This window comes from Geotrypetes seraphini, chromosome 1 (assembly GCF_902459505.1).
Source record: "Geotrypetes seraphini chromosome 1, aGeoSer1.1, whole genome shotgun sequence".
In the NCBI taxonomy this organism is placed as follows: Eukaryota; Metazoa; Chordata; class Amphibia; order Gymnophiona; family Dermophiidae; genus Geotrypetes; species Geotrypetes seraphini.
The window spans coordinates 59,871,915-59,893,339 of record NC_047084.1 but is presented as its reverse complement, the minus strand read 5'-3'; the positions used below and the strand labels follow the sequence as shown (position 1 = coordinate 59,893,339).

The 21,425-nt window shown below is 48.5% G+C and overlaps 1 protein-coding gene across 4 annotated transcripts in view; it reads right to left on the bottom strand.

Annotated features, from left to right (window-relative positions):
- PAIP1 (poly(A) binding protein interacting protein 1) overlaps positions 1-21,425 on the bottom strand; it is a 190,961-nt gene that overhangs the window by 82,956 nt on the left and 86,580 nt on the right. For all 4 annotated transcript variants that reach the window (XM_033931761.1, XM_033931742.1, XM_033931751.1 and 1 more), the window contains exon 5: positions 15,254-15,365. In XM_033931761.1, the coding sequence (XP_033787652.1) occupies positions 15,254-15,365 (112 nt within the window). The remainder of the gene's footprint in view (positions 1-15,253; positions 15,366-21,425) is intronic.

The following is a 21,425-nucleotide window of genomic DNA, read 5'->3' as shown; positions in this document are numbered from 1 at the left end:
CTGTCTTCCACATTTCCCTTCAGGGTCTGTTCCTCTCCACCCTCCTTCAATGTCTGTCCTATTCCTTTCCATCACCACCCTTCCCTCCCTCCTTTACTATCTGTTCCTTTCTACCACCCTTCAGCTCCTCTCGCGTGGCCTATCTATCTACCTTCCTCCCTCTTATTTTCATGGCACGTTACAATGTATTTTGTGCAAGCCACTGGGGCCTCTGAGCTCGGTCCCTGTCCCATCCCCACAAACCATCTCGCTTCTGTGCTCCTATTTTTCCCATTTCTAATATCTCCCCTATGTATCTGTCATTGCCCCCCCCCCCCCGTGTCCATATACCATCCCCATGGCATGTCCCCTTTATGTCTCTATCCCTATGCCCCATGCACATAATTTCCCCTCTTTCTGTTACCTTCCTGTGTCCAGATTTCCCCTATCTTCCTCTTACATACCAGTGTGTCTCTTCTTTTCAACCCCATCTAGCTTTTTTCCCTCTTTCTTCCCCCCCCCCTGCTTCTAGCATCTGGCTCCCCTGCCTGTCCTTCCCTTTCTTTCCTGCTGTGGGGTTTTTTTTTCCGTCTTCATCCCCTTGGCCCAGAATCCTTTTCCCTTTCAGAATCCTTTTCCCTTTCAGAATCCTTTTCCCTTCCAGTTTGAGCCGGGAACACGGGCGATCGCACGGTCCCCGCAGTCCCCACCCGCCTGCCCAATCGATCCTAGTGTTTAGCCAGCTCTCTCCCTTCTCCTCACCTTAGTTGCAGGCTTTCTTTTTCGGCAACCTGCACGCGGCTGCTTAGTGTTCAATCTTCTGCTCTGCTGCAACTTCCTGTTTCCGGTTGCGTCAGAGCAGAAGATCGAAACTGAGCAGCAGCGGGTGCGCGGCTCTTTGAGTGTGTGGGTCGCCGAAAAAGAAAACCTACAAACTAAGGTGAGGAGAAGGAAGAGAGTTGGCTAATCACTAGGATCGATTGGGCAGGCGGGTGTGGGCTGCGGGGACCGCGCGATCCTTCATGCCTCACTGCGGGGACAAGACCATTCACCGCTCCACGGGGTGGTGAATGGCCTTGTCCCCGTCCCCGCAGCCACTGCTAGTTTTCGTTCCCCGTTTCGGCGGGTTACCCGCGGCTAAACGCGGTGGCCTTGGGTAAACCGCCACCGTGTCTCGAGAACTCAAACTGCAGAGAGGAGCCAGAGGGTAGTGGGATGGAGGTGGGTAGGTGATCTAGTTTTGGACCGAGCCAAAGAAGTCTTGTTTTGGACTCATTCAATTTTATTTGCACAGTGTGGGCCCAGGATTGTAGGTTCATTATACAAGAGGATATGTTCTTAGACAGATAGGTGAGGTTCGAATCGGTCTCGAGGAGGACGAGGATGTTGTCTGCATAAGTGTAAATTGTTTCAAGGGGGGCTAGGTGGAGGAGTTTTAGGGAGGACATATAGATGTTGAAAAGGATAGGGGATAGTGGAGAGCCTTGCGGGACTCCACAATTCGGTTTCCAGGGGGAGGATGAGGTGCCATTCATGTTAACAATGTAAGAACGAGAGCGGAGGAATTTAGAGAACCAACCTAGGACTGTGGAGTTGATACCTATCTCAGAGAGTTGGTAAACAAGAATATCATGGTGAACAACGTCGAAAGCAGCGGAAAGGTCAAATTGTAGGAGGACGGCGAACTTGTTTCGAGAGTGAAGTTGTTGAACCCTTGAAATCAGGGAAGACAGTAGGGATTCGGTGCTGAAGTTAGGACGAAAGCCATATTGATAGAGTAAAAGAATAGAGAATCTCTCTAAGTATGATGAGAGTTGGGAAGAAATGATGGACTCTAGCATCTTGGTTAGGAGAGGGATATTTGCAATCGGGCGATAGCTGGATGGTATGGAAGGGTCAAGGTAAGATTTTTTCAGTAGTGGGGTCAAGGCGATATGATACGTGAAAGGGAAAAAACCTGCAAAAGAGGCAGTGGGACCCCTGGACGACCAGGGAAGAAAAGGGTACATCAAGGAAGATAAACAAATCGCAGACAAACTAAATTCCTTCTTTGCGTCTGTCTTTACGAAGGAAGACACCTCAACAATACCTGAAGCGGAGAAAGTGTTTCCAGGAGAAATAGAGGACAGCCTCACCACAGTTGAAGTGGACTTAGACCAGATATACTATCAGATCGACAAACTTAAAAGTGACAAATCCCCTGGACCGGATGGAATTCACCCGAGAGTCTTAAAGGAATTGAAGGTTGAAATCGGAGAGTTATTGCACAAACTTGCAAACCTGACAATCAGAACTGGACAGATACCGGACGACTGGAGGATAGCGAACGTCACGCCAATTTTCAAAAAAGGATCGAGAGGGGAACCGGGCAACTATAGGCCTGTGAGTCTTACGTCGGTTCCCGGCAAGATGGTTGAAGCACTGATCAAGGATAGCATAGTCCGGCACTTGGACGCACACGACTTGATGAAACCCAGTCAACATGGATTCAGGAAAGGGAAATCATGTTTGACGAATTTACTCCAATTTTTTGAGACCGTAAACGAGCAAATTGATAGTGGGAAGCCTGTGGACATAATATACTTGGACTTCCAGAAAGCGTTCGACAAAGTTCCACACGAAAGACTTCTCAGGAAACTACAAAGCCATGGCATAGAGGGAGATATACAAAGATGGATAGGCAAATGGCTGGAAAACCGAAAGCAGAGAGTGGGCATAAATGGGAAGTTCTCCGACTGGGAGAAAGTGACTAGTGGTGTACCCCAGGGCTCGGTACTTGGGCCGATCCTTTTTAATATTTATATCAATGACCTGGAGGAAGGAATATCCAGTGAGATCATCAAGTTTGCAGACGATACAAAACTATGCCGGGAAATCAGATCGCAGGAGGATAGAGAGAAACTCCAGAGCGACTTGTGTCGGTTAGAAACATGGGCGGAGAAATGGCAGATGAAGTTCAATGTGGAGAAATGCAAGGTAATGCATTTAGGCAATAAAAATAAGGAATACGAGTATACAATGTCAGGTGCAACTCTGGGGAAGAGTGAACAAGAAAGGGACCTGGGTGTACTGATAGATAGGACCCTGAAGCCGTCGGCACAATGCGCGGCAGCGGCAAAGAAGGCAAATAGAATGTTGGGCATGATAAAGAAAGGAATCTCGAGCAGATCGGAGAAAGTTATAATGCCGCTTTATAGGGCAATGGTCAGACCACACTTGGAATACTGCGTCCAACATTGGTCTCCCTACCTAAAAAAGGATATAAAACTACTGGAGAGGGTGCAGAGACGAGCAACAAAACTGGTGAAGGGTATGGAGAGACTGGAATATGAGGATAGACTTATAACACTAGGATTGTTCTCCCTTGAGAAAAGGAGAATGCGTGGGGATATGATCGAGACCTTCAAAATACTGAAAGGAATCGACAAAATAGAGCAGAGAAGATTATTTACACTGTCCAATTTGACACGGACTAGAGGACATGGAATGAAGCTAAGGGGGGACAGGTTCAGGACTAATGTCAGGAAGTTCTGCTTCACTCAGAGAGTGGTTGACACCTGGAATGCCCTCCCAGAGGAGATTATTGCGGAATCGACCGTCCTAGGCTTCAAGAGCAAACTAGATGCATATCTCCTTAAGAGAGGCATATAAAGATATGGTGGACTATAAATTACGCCAGGTGTACACCTGGCGGGGCCTCCGCGTGTGCGGATCGCTGGACTTGATGGACCGAAGGTCTGATCCGGAGATGGCAGTTCTTATGTTCTTATGTTCTTATGACCCATTTCTGGGGAGAAATGGCCCGACTGAAGGGCAGAGTTTATGAGAATGGTGATAGAAGAAATAGCCTGAGCGGGAATGTTCTCGTATAGGTAGGAGGGGAATGGGTCCAAGGAGCAATTACAGGATTTCAGTTTGAGGCAGAGATTGAGGACCAGGGATTCAGATACGCGCTCAAAGGTGGTCCAGGATCTGTCAGCTGGGATAGGGTTGGAGACCATTAGGGTGGGAGTGAAATCGGTGGGCACTAGGGAGTTGTAAGAGACTGAAAGAGGGAAAGAGCATCTCAAGGAAGAAACCTTATCGTTGATGAATTTTGCTAGAACATCGGCTGAGAAAGAGGAGGGGAGCAAGGTGGGGTCTCTTTTGGAGGTTAGGGAGCGCCAGATGTTGAATAGAGTACTGCTTTGATTGTTGGACCTGGAGATTTTGTCACCATAGAAGTTCTTTCTTGCTTTTTTTAGTGCTACATTGTACAGCTTGATATTTACTCTCCAGGACTGTCTGTCTATAGGACATTTTGATTTTTTCCATATGCGCTCCAGAGCTCGACATTTCTGTTTTAGCTCTCTGTGATTTGGGAGGACCCAAGGGGCCTTGGGGGGATAGGAGATGGATTTAGTGGAAAGGGGGGCGAGGGAAAGATAGGTGGATTTGGAGAGAGCGACCCAGTTATGCCAATTAGTACCTGAATCTGCAGGCTTAAGGGCAGAGGAGAATAGATTAAGAAATTTAGACCAGAACAGGTCGCTTGTGATTTTTTTTGTGGAAGGTAATGGGGTTGGAAGTACGGGGTGGAGCCCCAAGGTGCGACATAAAGATGGGGAGACAGAAAGCCCCTAGGAAGTGGTCAGACCAGGGGACATGTTCCCAGCGAGTGTCGTCAATTGACGTCTTGTGAGCGGTAAGGTCGAGGAAGCTAATGAGGTCTAGTGTGTGCCCCTTTTCGTGGGTTGGGGATGGTGCAGAGGGGGTGAGGCCAAGGGAGGTGAGGAAACTAATAAGTTCAATCGTATCCTTGCTGGTGATGTCGTCTAGGTGGAGATTGATGTCTCCGATGATCAATAATCTTTGGAACTTAAGGAAGGTGTTTGTTATAGTCTCAAGGACGAGTTTGGAGTTGTTCCAAGGGGTAGGTGGGCGGTATAGGAGCAGGATGCCCAGTGGGTGAGGGTGAAGTTCATCGTTGACGGAAGCAAGCATGTATTCTAGTGAGGTGTGGCAACCCCTTTCGAGGAGCTGAACATCAAAAAAGGATTTGTAGAGAATTGCCAGGCCACCTTCTTTATGGTTAGATCTAGGTGAAAAGAGACCTTGGTAGCCATGGGAGCAGAGTTCATTTTGTGTAAATAGGTCATCTTTTTTAATCCATGATTCCGTGATGCATAGGAAACCAGGGTCAGAATCTTCAAGTAGGTCCTTCAGAATTTGAATCTTGTTGCAAGCGGATCTTGCGTTGCAATAAAGCATTGGGACTGGGGTGAGTGAGTCAGAGGCAAGGTTGGGGAGATTGACAGGGGAAACAGACTTTAAAGAAGCATGGTTGACTCTTCGGGGTTTTTTGGGGGGAGGATGTGGTCTGGTGCGAATCAGCGTGGGGATTTTGAGGCCAGGGCAGATATTATTGGTATTTGCGGAATTGAGAAGATCTGGAGAAGGAGGTATTATGCAGAGGGTGGAGTTGAGGGAAAAGCAAAGTAGGAGGAGAAAGGGCCACGAGGGTGGTTTCATGGTGAGAGGTTGGTGAGCCTTTGGTGAGCTTTTGGGTTGTGAAAATAACTAATGCCAGTCAGCTAAAAGGGAAGAGGACAAAAAGTAAACTTGTACTATGGTGAAAAAAAATAACAGTGGTTCCCAACCCTGTCCTGGAAGAACACCAGGCCAATTGGGTTTTCAGGCTAGCCGTAATGAATATGCATGAAGCAAATTTGCATGCCTATCACTTCCATCATATGCAAATCTCTCTCATGCATATTCATTAGAGCTAGCCTGAAAACCCGATTGGCCTGGTGTTCCTCCAGGACAGGGTTGGGAATCACTGCTCTAGAACAGTGGTTCCCAATCCTGTCCTAGAGGACCACCAGGCCAATCGGGTTTTCAGGCTAGCCCTAGTGAATATGCATGGAGCAGATTTGCATGCTTGTCACTTCCATTATATGCAGATCTCTCTCATGTATATTCATTAGTGCTAGCATGAAAACCTGATTGGCCTGGTGGTCCTCCAGGACAGGGTTGGGAACCACTGCTCTAGAACATTAAACAAGTTTTTTTTTTTTTTTTGCCTTTTGTTTTTCAGCGGCGGAGGGCAAGAGGAGGAAGCCACAAGGAGGTAGCCAGGGGAGGAAGGCAGAGCAGGCAGGAGGAACCAGGGTCTCGGCGAAAGGTAGCTCCGCCCACCCCCACCGCGTCACAGGTCGCGTCGGCGCCCGGGCTCCCCTTTAAGAAGGGAAGCCAGGGCACGAAGCAGACCTCGGCGGTTGCAGTGTCCTTTCTTTTTTGCCTTTTGTTTTTCAGCGGCGGAGGGCAGGAGGAGGAAGCCACGAAGAGGTAGCCAGGGGAGGAAGGCAGAGCAGGCAGGAGGAACCGGGGTCGCGGCGAGAGGTAGCTCCGCCCACCCCCACCGCGTCACAGGTCGCGTCGGCGCCCGGGCTCCCCTTTAAGAAGGGAAGCCAGGGCACGAAGCAGACCTCGGCGGTTGCAGTGTCCTTTCTTTTTTGCCTTTTGTTTTTCAGCGGCGGAGGGCAGGAGGAGGAAGCCACGAGGAGGTAGCCAGGGGAGGAAGGCAGAGCAGGCAGGAGGAACCGGGGTCGCGGCGAGAGGTAGCTCCGCCCACCCCCACCGCGTCACAGGTCGCGTCGGCGCCCGGGCTCCCCTTTAAGAAGAGAAGCCAGGGCACGAAGCAGACCTCGGCGGTTGCAGTGTCCTTTCTTTTTTGCCTTTTGTTTTTCAGCGGCGGAGGGCAGGAGGAGGAAGCCACGAGGAGGTAGCCAGGGGAGGAAGGCAGAGCAGGCAGGAGGAACCGGGGTCGCGGCGAGAGGTAGCTCCGCCCACCCCCACCGCGTCACAGGTCGCGTCGGCGCCCGGGCTCCCCTTTAAGAAGGGAAGCCAGGGCACGAAGCAGACCTCGGCGGTTGCAGTGTCCTTTCGTTTTTGCCTTTTGTTTTTCAGCGGCGGAGGGCAGGAGGAGGAAGCCACGAGGAGGTAGCCAGGAGAGGAAGGCAGAGCAGGCAGGAGGAACCGGGGTCGCGGCGAGAGGTAGCTCCGCCCACCCCCACCGCGTCACAGGTCGCGTCGGCGCCCGGGCTCCCCTTTAAGAAGGGAAGCCAGGGCACGAAGCAGACCTCGGCGGTTGCAGTGTCCTTTTTTTTTGCCTTTTGTTTTTCAGCGGCGGAGGGCAAGAGGAGGAAGCCACGAGGAGGTAGCCAGGGGAGGAAGGCAGAGCAGGCAGGAGGAACCGGGGTCGCGGCGAGAGGTAGCTCCGCCCACCCCCACCGCGTCACAGGTCGCGTCGGCGCCCGGGCTCCCCTTTAAGAAGGGAGCCAATGGCACCCAGCCGTTCGGCGCGCAGCGAAGGCAAGCGGCAAAGGCGCTCGCCTTAGCGAGAGCGCCTTTGCGAAGGAGCCTTGCAAGGGAGCCAGAAACGCCAAGTAATTCACTTTTCTCTTCTTTTCTCTTTTTCCTTTTTCTCTTTCTCTCTCTCTTACCCACAGCAGGAGCACACCAGCACTTCACAAGAGCGATGGAGGACCCAGGATCCCAGAGGTACTTTCCGGTATACTGCACAGAGTGCAATATGTACGACTACCTCCCTTTGGGAAGGCGGGAGTACATATGCAGTCGGTGTCAGGAACTGGAAAACCTGAGGATAGAGGTCGGCAGATTGAGGGTCAGGGTCCAGGAGTTAGAGGGACTGGAGGAACTGTGCACCACAGAGGAGACGAGCTGGTCTACCCAGAACACAGACGGAGCAGGCCCCATTGTGGACCAGGTGAGGGACTTCGAGAGATTCATTGAGGAGGCCTATAGGACGGTGGAGGAACATGATCAGCAGCAGCACAGACGGATGTTGGTAGACGAGACCCAGGATCCACAAGGCGATAACGGGGAAGGACCTAGCGGAGGGACAACGCAAGAGGAGGAGACCGCGACTCACCAGGACCCCGAGGGAGAGACACCACACTACACTGAGGACACGGACCTGAGGCAGAGGAGGTTGCTGAGGAAAGGGAAGTCTGCTATTGTGGTGGGAGACTCGATCTTGAGAGAGGTAGACAGTCACGTAGCTGGAGGAAGGGAGGACCGGCTAGTGACTTGTCTCCCAGGGGCCAAGACACAAGACATCACTGATAGGATTGAGAGGATCCTGGACGGAGCAGAGACAGAGGAGACTGTGGTAATAATCCACGTCGGAACAAAAGATGTGAGCCGGAGGAACTTCAGCATGGACGCACTGACTGACCAGTTCAGGGTCCTGGGACGAAAGCTGAAGCGGAGCACACGGAGGATAGCATTCTCGGAGATCCTGCCTGTACCGAGAGCAGATGCAAAGAGGCAGGCAGACCTCCAAGCTGTGAATGCATGGTTGAGGAGATGGTGCCAGGAGGAGGGCTTCCGCTTTGTGAGGAACTGGACGTCCTTCTGGGGAAAGAGCAAGCTCTACCGGCGGGACGGCCTGCACCTGAGCACAGCGGGAACCAGACTACTGGCAACCAATTTGAGGAAGGAGATCGAGAGGGCTTTAAACTGAAGAGAGGGGGAAAGCCGACAGCTGATCTGATGTTGACGCTTCGGACAACAGCATCCAGAACAGATGCTGAATGGGCTGACTGCAGGGAGGAAACAGAGGGACCGGATGATCTACAAATCAGACAGCGAGGGAAACATCAGGTAAGGGGAGCTTGCTGGGAGAAGACTAAGGGGCATGGGGACACAGGGGGACTGGGTGGCATAAGGGCGAAAGCCGAGGGTAATATAGAGGTACCACAAGGCGAGGGGGATCAAACAGAGGCTCAAGGGATGACAGCCCAGGAGGGGGCCGGTAGGGCTAGAAATCCCAGAGGAAAAGCGGGAAAGTGGGGTGGCAGGAATGTGGGGAAGCTGAAAGCTAAGAGGGTAAAGGCTGAGGGTAAAGCAGAAACACAGAGAGCGGGAAAACTGCCAGAAATCCAAGGGCAAGTGGCCCAGGTAAATGCAGAGGTGGAAGAAAAATGACGGGACCTGCGGTGCTTATACGCAAATGCAAGAAGCCTCACGGCCAAGATGGGTGAACTAGAAGTCGTGGCCAAGGGGGAGGACCTGGATATAATTGGAATTGTAGAAACCTGGTGGACAGAGGAAAATCAATGGGATGTAGCGCTGCCGGGGTACAAGCTCTATAGGAGGGACAGGACCCACAAAAAGGGGGGAGACATAGCACTATATATAAAGGACTCTATCCACTCGGTCGGGATGGATATGGCAACGAAGGCAGAGGGGCTGGAATCGCTGTGGGTCAAATTACCGGGAAACAAGGGTGCGGGCATAAAACTGGGGCTGTACTATCGACCACCTGGTACGCCAGAGGGAGTCGGACACGACTTGGAAGCGGAATTGAGACAGGAATGCAGGACTGGAAGTGTAACAGTGATGGGGGACTTCAACTACCCAGGGATAGACTGGAGTACAGGTCACTCCAACTGCACTAGGGAGACAGGATTTGTAGAAGCTGTGAAGGACTGCTTCATGGAGCAACTAGTCAAAGAACCGACGCGAGGGGGTACTACTCTTGACCTCATCCTAAACGGATTAGGGGGGCCTGCAAGAGGGGTAGAAGTGGGAGGACCACTAGGCAACAGTGATCTCAACACGATCAGATTCACATTAGAAAGAGGGACACCCATAGTTAGGAGGACCGCAACAACTGCGCTGAATTTCAAGAAAGGGAACTACGTTGCTATGAGGGAAATGGTGGGGAGGAAGCTCAGAAACATCTTTAGGATGGAGACTGTGGGAAGCACCTGGAACCTATTCAGGGACACCCTGCAGGAAGCACAGAGAATGTACGTCCCCAATTTCAGGAAAGCTGCTAAGAACAAGCGATCAAAGGACCCGGTTTGGATGTCAATAGAAGTAAAGAGGGCAATAAAGGACAAAAAAGTTTCTTTCCGGAGATGGAAAAAGGACCCAACAGAGAAAAATCACCAGGCGCACAGGAAATGCCAAAAGGAATGCCACCGGGAGGTTAGAAAAGCAAAAGGGAAATACGAAGAGGGGCTGGCCAAGGAGGCGAAAAACTTCAAGGCATTCTTCAGTTACGTTAAGGGGAAGCGACCAGCGAGAGAGGAGGTAGGGCCGTTGGACAATGGGGACAGGAAGGGAGTGATTAAGGAGGATAAAGAGGTAGCTGAGAGGTTGAACACGTTCTTCTCGTCAGTTTTCACGAGCGAAGACACAACTAATATACCAGACTCAGAGGAGCTCATGAGTGGGGAACAGGCTGAAAAATTAGAGCACATAGAGGTAAGTAGGGAGGATGTCCTCAAACAGATAGACAGGTTAAAATGCGGCAAATCACCGGGCCCGGACGGGATCCACCCAAGGGTTCTGAAGAAACTAAGACAGGAAATAGCGGGCACAATCCAACAGGTTTGCAACCTATCCTTGAAAACTGGTGAGGTGCCAGAGGACTGGAAATTGGCAAATGTCACACCCATCTTCAAGAAGGGATCGAGGGGTGACCCCGGGAACTACAGGCCGGTGAGCCTGACTTCAATTATAGGGAAGATGGTGGAAGCTATGATCAAGGACGGCATTTGCGAGCACATCGAGAGGAATGGCCTACTGAGAACAAGCCAGCACGGATTCTGTAAGGGAAGGTCGTGCCTAACGAACCTTCTGTACTTCTTTGAGGGAATAAGCAGTCTGGTGGACAATGGGGAGCCCATAGACATCATTTACCTCGACTTTCAAAAGGCTTTCGACAAGGTGCCACATGAAAGGCTACTTAAGAAGCTGTGGAACCACGGGGTGGGAGGGGATGTGCACAGATGGATCAAGCACTGGCTGTCGGGTAGACTGCAGAGGGTTGGAGTAAAGGGTCAATATTCTGACTGGCGGGGAGTCACGAGCGGTGTGCCACAGGGATCGGTGCTGGGGCCTTTACTCTTTAACATATTCATCAATGACCTGGAAAAGGAGGCAAAGTATGAAGTTATAAAATTCGCAGATGATACCAAACTGTGTGGCAGAGTTAGGACCAGGGAGGAGTGTGAGGACCTACAAAGGGACCTGGACAAGCTGGAAGACTGGGCAAACAAATGGCAAATGCGCTTCAACGTGGACAAATGCAAGGTCATGCATATAGGGAAAAAGAACCCGTTGTTCAGCTACAAATTAGGGGGGGTATTGTTGGGAGACAGCAGACTCGAGAGAGACTTGGGTGTGCTGGTGGATGCATCACTGAAGCCATCTGCACAGTGCGCAGCAGCCTCGAAAAAAGCCAACAGGATGCTGGGCATCATAAAGAAGGGCATAGCAACCAGAACACGGGAAGTCATCATGCCATTGTATCGAGCGATGGTGCGTCAACATCTGGAATACTGCGTTCAGTATTGGTCGCCGCACCTCAAGAAGGACATGGCGATACTTGAGAGAGTCCAAAGGAGAGCAACGAAAATGGTAAGAGGACTGGAACACTGCTCATACGCCGAGAGGCTGGGGCTCTTCTCTCTGGAGAAAAGGAGGCTCAGGGGAGATATGATAGAGACCTTCAAGATCATGAGGGGCATAGAGAGGGTGGATAGGGACAGATTCTTCAGACTGAAGGGGACAGCAAATACGAGGGGGCATTCTGAGAAACTGAAGGGAGACAGGTTCAAAACAAATGCAAGGAAGTTTTTTTTCACCCAAAGGGTCGTGGACACTTGGAATGCGCTACCGGAGGAAGTGATCAGGCAGAGTACGGTACAAGGATTCAAACAGGGATTGGATGGATTCCTGAGGGATAAAGGGATCGTGGGATACTGAGGGAGGAGCTGGGATGTAACACAAGTATAGGAAGTTAACCAGGTAGTGAGTATAAACCAACCTGGTCGTGCATGTGCAAGACCGGAGGGCTAGGACTTTGATAGGAAGGCAAGACTTAAATGGGAAACCAAGGTGGCAAGGGAGTCCCTTCTGATGATTCAGACAAGTCTTGACCTGTTTTTGGCCCACCGCGGGAGCGGACTGCTGGGCAGGATGGACCTGTGGTCTGACCCGGCAGAGGCACTGCTTATGTTCTTATGTTCTTATAAAACAATGCAAAATAACAAATCAGAAACAAACAGAAAGAAATTGAGAGCCGAACCTTACTCAAGTGTAACTGTAACATGGAATTTGGTAGCAAAACGGAAAGCTCAGCTGATTGTCACTTTAAATATCAAAACCAATAAAGAAATATCTCCTTTATATGAATACTTCACACTATAATGGATTTCAAAAATCACATGAAGTATCTTAAAAAAAAGAAAAAAAGACAGCACTTAAGGACTGAAAACAGGTGTTTTTTTTAAGTGTGCACACATTTTTAAATTACCACAGGACAACTAAGCATCCCATGAGACTCCATTTTTAACTACAGTAAATATGTATGTGTTAGTGCCTAACACAAGGAGAGTGTGGCGCAGTGGTTAAAGCTACAGCCTCAGCACTCTGGGGTTGTGGGTTCAAACCCACGCTGCTCCTTGTGACCCTGGGCAAGTTACTTAATCCCCCATTGCCCCAGGTACATTAGGTAGATTGTGAGCCTGCCGGGACAGACAGGGAAAAATGCTTGAGTACCTGAATAAATTAATGTAAACCGTTCTGAGCTCCCCTGGGAGAACAGTATAGAAAATTGAATAAATAAATAAATAAATAAATAAAAGAACCCCTTAAAATCTGAAAGGTATTAATAAGCAAATAAATCTTTTTCAAAGTCAGGGAAGCTATAGTACTAGACTTAAAGCACATGAAATGAAACTTCAAGCAACATCACAAACTACTTTTTTACAGAAAGGAACAACTGTTATCCGAGAATATCCTCCTTGTGGAGGTAGAATGGATAAAAATAGTGGCAGAATTCAAAAAGGTGTGGAATAAACACAGAGGATCCTTATCTTAGCAAGAAGAGAGGTTCAAAGCAAAACAAATGAAAGAGTATATATAACCTGCATTGAGTAACAGATCCAATCCTTAACAAAGACACAGATGAGATTAGATTAGATTAGATGAGATAACTTACATGTTTCACACAGAGCACCTGGTACAAATCTAATGAACTTGCTGGGCAGACTAGATGAACTATGCTAGTCTTCATCCGCCATCTGTTACTATGTTTACCTCCCTAGCATGTCCCAGTGAGATATTTACCCAATTTATATCAGGGTAATTTCAAGTTTCATTACTGCATTGCTAGTTTTATTTGCTTTTCTTATTCCTGCTAGTTCATTGTTGACTGCTTCAGCCTGGCCAGGTGGACATCAAAACTGTATATACTCGAATATAAGTCGATCCAAATATGTCAAGACCCCCATTTTTCCCCCAAAAAAGGAGGAAAAATGGTTGACTTGAATATAAGACAGGGGCTTAATATTCAAATGCCATGCCCTGCCAGGATCCTGCACGCCCTCCCTCACACCCTCCCCTGTCAGACAGTGCACCCAACCCCCCTCCCTCTTCATCCAGCCCTCTTCCCTTCCTTACCAGGCTGTGCACCCAGCCCCCCTCACTCCCTGCCAGGCTCTGCACCCAGCCCTCTTCCCTCCCTGCCCTACCAGGCTCTGTACTCAACCCCCTCACTCTTTGCCAGGCTCTGTACCAGCCCCTCTCACTCCATGCCAGACTTTGCACCCTGTCTCACCTTCCTCTTCTGGCAGTCTAATGGTAGGCCGGGACAGGAGGGATGCCTCCTGTCTCCCGTACTGGCTGACTAACTTTTTTTTTTTTAAACCCCCCCACCCTTATCTTTACATCGTTTTTAATCCCTGGTGGTTCAGCAGTGTACGGTGCAATAGTGATCTTTTCTGCGGCCATTTAGAGAGCAGTGCGGGGCCGAGCAGGAAGCACGAAAAGCTCAGCTCTGTTGGGTGCGCCACATGGGAACCAGGGACGGAGAGGCTCAGCACAGCACAGGGCACGGAAAGCTCGCTCCTGCCCCATTCACTGCTGGACCACCAGGGATTAAAGATGGCACAAAAGCGTGGGGGTGGGGGGTTAAAAAAAAGTTAGTTGGCTGGTTCAGGAGACAAGAGGCATCCCTCCCGTTCCCTGCCGTATCATCTGGGAGGGGTTCGGGTTGATAACTCTAATATAGGACGAGACCCCCATTTTGGGGCCATTTTTTTGGCCCAAAAATCTCATCCTATATTCGAATATATACGGTATACTCCCACCCTAATACCTTGTCAAGACACATATGTATTTTATATCCATAAATATCAAAAACAGAAAAGAAAAAAAAAAAAAAGAAAAAAATCAAGAGATCATACAAAGAAAAGGATTTCCTTTAATACAAACAACAACCTAAAGAAATCCTTGTAATACTTCTAATATCAAAAAATAATGTTGATAAATATAATATAGTGTTCAGTTAAATCACCACATCTACATGTCAAATCACCACGTCTACATAGTTCAAACAGCTCAAAATCAGCTCCATTGTTGCCGGGAGATCCCTTTATTAATCCATATATGATATGGGGAATCTCCCAGCAACAATGGAGCTGATTTTGAGCTGTTTGAACTATTCAAAGATCATATCATTATTCACTCGCCTGACGCAGTATTACCTCAAGAAAATGATAAGTTTGATTACATATTTTAACTTTAATTTATTCATATACAGCAAAGTTACAAGTTATGATGTTGGTTATCATACAGTCTTTTTACACTGTTGCCGGTGTAGATGTGGTGATTTGACCGAGCACTATATTATATTTATCAACATTATTTTTTGATATTAGAAGTATTTCAAGGACTTTTTATGCTGTTTATATCCATAAATATACCACAGTGTATTTTGTTTCCTAATGGGCTTTTATCCTGTGACTCAATAACATCCTTAACATATGCCTCCAATTTTATCTGCCCATAACTGAGATATACTTTATACCCTGGTTATCCTCCATGTACCTTCCAGTAATGTATATGTTCTTAAGCATATTGGCTTAAGAGTGATATATGAAAGCTGAAATAACACTGAAATGATGTACAATGGGGTTTTCTCTACTGTATGAAGGAATATTTCCGTGGCAAATGCCTAAGAGAATTCTGACAAGTTTTCTTTTTTTTTTGTTCATTAATGAAAATTTCTTCAGGCTCTTTATTTCAAGATTCTTTAGAGCCTAAGATGCATGAAGACAAATCTTTTCACTTGAATTATTAATCTAAATTATTAATATCCTTTGAGACTTTTAAAAAAGGCACTAGAAATTCTTGTAAACATCCAGAATTCACAAAATTACAAACAGAACAGAACACCAAGAAACACCCTCACCTCCAGGTTCAGAAAAAGTTCACCCAAAAAGAGAACAAACGCATGAAACCGTTTACGTGTAGCATCATCTCCTTTTGCAGCTTGATCCCTTTTCTCATATTCTGCTTGACACCTAGGGGGAAAAAAAATTAGATCCTGTTCTGCTAATTCATATAGTCAAGCAATAAGGATTATTTATATTCAAAGAACATAATTAAATATCAGTTTTATGCTACAGTCTGTCCCAATGCATCCTCTTGCAAGTTTTCTTCTCATTCAACAGTTAGCTGGTGATATTTTTTCTGAGGCTGTAATTTTGTGAAAAAGCAAGGAGACATGATGACCTGTTAAAGAACCCTGGTAGGAGTACTGATACTGATGTATTCAAAGCTAGTAGAGGTTGGTTCAAGAAATTTAAGAGGAGAAGTAACATACAGTATGGTTAGGCATGGAGAAGCTGTGAATTTGAACCAAGAAACTGCTGAGAAATATGTGCAAGAATTTAGTGACTATGAGGGATTTCTTCCACAACAAGTGTTCAACTGTGATGAAACTGGGCTATTCTGGAAAAATATTTGACAAGGAGGACTTACATCACTCAGGAGGAAAAAGTATTGCCAGGACATAAACCAATGAAGGACAGGATGACTCTTTTGCTTTGTGGACATTCAAGTGGGGACTTCAAGGTCAAGCCATTGTTTGTGTACTACTCTGAGAATCCGAGAATATTTAAGAAAAATAACTTAATGAAAAGTAAATTGTCTGTTATGTAGTCCTAGGGCTCCTTTTACTAAGCTGCGATAGCAATTTTAGCGTGCGCAGAATTGCCGCACACGCTAGACGCTAATGCCAGCATTGAGCTGGCATTAGTTCTAACTGCGTAGCTAAAATTCTGCACACGCTAAAATTGCTATCGCAGCTTAGTAAAAGGAGCCCTAGGACTAGGGGGCATGTGATGAAGCTACTAAATAGTAGATTTAAAACAAACTGGAGAAAATATTTATTCACACAACGTGTAATAAAACTCTGGAATTTGATGCCGGAGAATTGGTGAAATCAGTTAGCTTAGTGAGGTTTAAAAAAGGCTTGGATAATTTCCTAAAAGAGAAGGCCATAGGCCATTATTTAGATGGCTTGGGGAAATTCACTGCTTATTCCTAGGATAAGCAGCATAAAATCTATTTTACTACTTGGAATCTAGCTAGGTGCTTGGGACCTGGGTTGGCCAATGCTGGAATCAGGATACTGGGCTTGATGGATCTTCGGTCTGTCCTAATATGGCAATTCTTATGTAATGTAGTCCTGAAAGCAATGTTACTTACCGTAACAGTTGTTATCCAGGGACAGCAGGCAGCTATTCTCACTAGTGGGTGATGTCATCCGACAGAGCCCCGACATGGACATCTTGAAAGCATGTCTTGCTTGAAGAAACTTAGAAGTTTCGAGATGCCCGCACCGCGCATGCGCCAGTGCCTTCCCGCCCAATGCTCCGGGCGTGTCTCCTCAGTTCAGGTAGCTAGCAGAGAAGCCAACCCAGGGGAGGTGGGTGGGACGTGAGAATAGCTGCCTGCTGTCCCTGGATAACAACTGTTATGGTAAGTAACATTGCTTTATCCCAGGACAAGCAGGCAGGTATTCTCACTAGTGGGTGACCTCCAAGCTAACCCCAATGGGATGGTGGGAGAGTTGGCAATTTCAAGAGAACAAATTTTGTAACACTGTTTGGCCAAACTGTCCATCCCGTCTGGAAAAAGTGTCCAGACAATAATGAGAGGTGAATGTATGAACCGAGGACCAAGTGGCAGCCTTACAAATCTCCTCAATCGGTGTTGATCTGAGGAAGGCTACAGAGGCTGCCATTGCTCTGACCTTATGGGCTGTGACCTTACAGGGAAGGGATAATCCAGCCTGGGCATAGCAGGAAGAGATACAAGCCGCCATCCAGTTAGAGATGGTGCGCTTCGATACAGGTCGTCCCAACTTGTTTGGATCAAAGGAGACGAAAAGTTGAGGAGCAGTTCTGTGAGGCTTTGTGCGATCCAAGTAGAAAGCTAAAGCACGTTTACAGTCCAGAGTGTGCAAAGCAGATTCCCCAGGATGAGAATGAGGCTTTGGAAAGAACACTGGAAGCACGATGGATTGGTTGATGTGAAATTCGGATACCACTTTAGGCAAGAATTTGGGATGAGTACGAAGGACCACCTTGTCATGATGGAATACAGTGAATGGTGGATCCGCCACTAGGGCCTGAAGCTCGCTGACCCGGCGAGCTGACGTGAGGGCCACTAGGAAAACCACCTTCCAGGTGAGATACTTAAGTGGAGCCTTGTTGAGAGGTTCAAACGGAGGTTTCATAAGATGAGACAGGACAACATTGAGATCCCAAACCACAGGAGGAGGTTTGATAGGAGGGTTGACATGGAAAAGTCCTTTCATAAATCTGGAAACCACAGGATGAGCAGACAAAGGTTTCCCCTGTAGAGGCTGATGGAAAGCCGCAATAGCACTCAGGTGGACTCGTATAGAGGTAGACTTGAGACCAGACTGAGACAGGTGTAGAAGATAGTCCAATACAGAAGAAAGGGAAGCTCGCTGAGGTTCCGTGGCATTGGAAACACACCAGGAGGAGAATCTAGTCCATTTTTGGGAGTAGCATTGTCGAGTAGCAGGCTTCCTGGAAGCCTCCAAGACCTCCCTCACTGCTTGAGAAAACTGGTGAGGAGTTATGTTGAAAGGAACCAAGCTGTCAGGTGGAGAGACTGCAGATTGGGATGAAGTAATGAACCTTGATGTTGAGTGAGTAGTGAAGGAAACACTGGAAGAAGTACTGGCTCCCTGCTGCTGAGTTGAAGTAGAAGGGAGAACCAAGGTTGTCTGGGCCACCGAGGAGCAATCAGAATCATGGTGGCATGGTCTGATCTCAACTTGACCAGAGTCTTTTGAATGAGCGGGAAAGGAGGAAACGCATATAGGAAGCGATTCCCCCAATCCAGTAGAAAAGCGTCTGCCTCGAGGCGATGGGGAATGTATATCCTGGAGCAAAACTGAGGCAGTTTGAAGTTGTGGGGGGCTGCAAAGAGGTCTATCTGAGGCGTCCCCCACTGTGCAAATATCTGATGAAGAGGCTTGGAATGGAGAGTCCATTCGTGAGGCTGGAGAAGACGACTCAATTTGTCTGCCAGGACATTGTCTTTCCCCTGAATGTAGACAGCCCTGAGGAAGGTGTTGTGGCGGACCGCCCAATCCCAGACTCGAAGAGCTTCCTGACAAAGAGGGGCCGAGCCCGTGCCCCCTTGTTTGTTGACATAATACATGGCGACCTGATTGTCGGTGCGAATTAGGACCACCATGTCGTGAAGCAGATGTTGAAAAGCTTGAAGAGCATTGAAGATGGCTCTGAGCTCCAGAAGATTGATTTGATGGAGTCGTTCCGCACTGGTCCAGAACCCCTGAGTGCGGAGACCATCCAGATGAGCTCCCCATGCATAGTTCGATGAATCGGTGGTGAGAACTTTCTGGTGGGGAGGAGAGTGAAACAGTAAACCTCTGGATAGATTTGAAGAGGTCATCCACCAGAGAAGAGACTGCCGTAGAGCAGGAGTGACTACAATGTGGCGGGACAACAGGTCGGACACCTGAGTCCACTGAGATGCCAAGGTCCATTGAGGAATTCTGAGATGTAGTCTGGCAAAAGGCGTCACATGAACTGTGGATGCCATGTGACCCAAGAGGACCATCATGTGTCTCGCTGAGATGGACGGGCGAGAAGACACCGACTGGCAGAGCAGAAGAAGTGCATCCATGCGCTGAGGAGGAAGGAACGCTCGAAGTTGGATGGTATCCAGGACCGCCCCGATAAAGGGGAGAGTCTGGGTGGGCTGAAGATGTGACTTGGGAAAGTTGATCTCGAAGCCCAAGTTCTGCAGAAAATAAATTGTAGTCAAGGTCGCCGAAATGACCTCTGGAGCCGACGGGGCCTTGATGAGCCAGTCGTCGAGGTATGGAAACACCTGGAGACCCATGTTCCGGAGTGCAGCGGCCACCACCACCAGACACTTCGTGAAGACTCTGGGCGAAGAGGAAAGGCCGAATGGAAGCACTCGATACTGCAGATGCAGATGTCCCACCCGAAATCTGAGGAACTTGCGGGAGGCCGGATGAATCGGGATGTGAGTGTAGGCCTCCTTGAGGTCCAGAGAGCATAACCAATCGTTCTGCTCGAGAAGGGGATAGAGAGAGGCAAGGGTCAGCATACGGAACCGCTCCTTGACCAAAAACTTGTTGAGGACTCGAAGGTCCAAAATGGGCCGCAGATCGCCCGTCTTCTTCGGAACCAGGAAATACCGGGAGTAAAACCCTTGGTTCTGCTGATCTAACGGGACTGGCTCGACGGCCCGAAGCCGAAGCAAGGCCTGAGCCTCCTGGAGAAGAAGGGCGGTCTGCGTTAAGTTGGAAGGATACTCTCTTGGAGGGTGGTCCGGGGGGACCCGCTGGAAATGAAGAGAGTATCCCTCTCTTACGATGGTAAGGACCCAAAGGTCTGTGGTGATTGACTCCCATCGATGACAAAAATGATGGAGACGACCCCCTATGGGAAAAACAGGGGAAGACAGAACGTCGGTTATGCTCCCTGGAAGAGAGTCAAAAAGGCTGAGTAGCCTTGGGTGCAGCCGGCATCTGAGGCTTCTGCTGAGTCTTCTGCGGAGGCTGTCTCTTCGCAGGCTGTCTCGCAGGAGGAGTCTGCCTCGGTTGATAACGCCGCTGGTAAATCTGAGGCGGTCTAGAGGGACGAGACTGCTGAGGCTTTGGTTTAGGACGCAGGATAATGGTGAAACCTTGTCCAGGACCACGGTGGAACGTGACTTAGGAGTGATCATTAGCGACGATATGAAGGCTGCCAATCAGGTAGAGAAGGCATCATCCAAGGCAAGACAAATGATGGGCTGTATCCGTAGGGGTTTTGTCAGCAGAAAACCTGAAGTCATAATGCCGCTGTACAGATCCATGGTGAGACCTCATCTCGAGTATTGTGTTCAATTCTGGAGACCACACTACCGAAAAGATGTGTTGAGAATTGAGTCGGTTCAGCGAATGGCTACCAGGATGGTTTTGGGGCTCAGGGAACTCACGTATGAAGAAAGGTTAAAAAAACTCCGGATGTACTCACTGGAGGAGCGAAGAGAGAGAGGGGACATGATTGAGACCTTTAAGTATATTACTGGGCGTATAGAGGTGAAAGATGATATCTTCAGTCTTACAGGGCCCTCAGTAACCAGAGGACACTCGCTGAAAATCAGGGGAGGGAAATTTCAGGGTGATGCGAGGAAGTACTTCTTCACTGAAAGGGTGGTAGATCATTGGAACGAGCTGCCTCAGAGGGTGATTGAGGCCAGCAGCGTGTTAGAGTTCAAGAGAAAATGGGATATTCATGTGGGATCTCTAGGAGAGTAAGAATCAGGGAGTGGGTCATTGGTATGGGCAGACTCGATGGGCTATAGCCCTTTTCTGCCGTCAATTTCTATGTTTCTATGTTTCTATGATAGATTGAAAAGACTTTTCATGGTCCGACAACTTTTTAGTAACAGTTTCAATAGACTCATCAAATAGATCCGCTCCTGCACAAGGTACATTTGCAAGTCTGTCTTGGAGGTTCGGATCCATATCGATGGTTCGAAGCCACGCCAGGCGACGCATGGCAATCGAACATGCCGCAGCTCGAGCCGAGAGCTCAAAGGCATCGTAGGAGGATTGCATCAGTTGAAGGCGTAATTGGGACAGGGTCGCCACCACCTCTTCAAACTGGAAACGAGCCTGAGCATCGATGAAAGGAATGAACTTGCGGAGCACCGGCAAGAAAAAATCCAAGTATGAAGAAAAGAAAAAGTTGTAGTTGAGTACTCGAGTAGCCATCATCGAGTTCTGATAGATACGTCTACCAAATTTATCCATCGTTCTCCCCTCTCTGCCCGGAGGCACGGAAGCATAGACTTGGGAGGGATGAGAACGTTTGAGAGAGGACTCGACTAGAAGGGACTGATGGGAAAGTTGAGCTCCCTCAAATCCCTTATGGTGAACGATGCGGTATCGAGCATCCAGTTTACTGGGAACTGCAGGCAAAGAATACGGTGTCTCAAAACAGCGCATGAAAGTCTGGTCCAGCAGCTTGTGTAGAGGAAGCCGAAGTGTCTCCGCT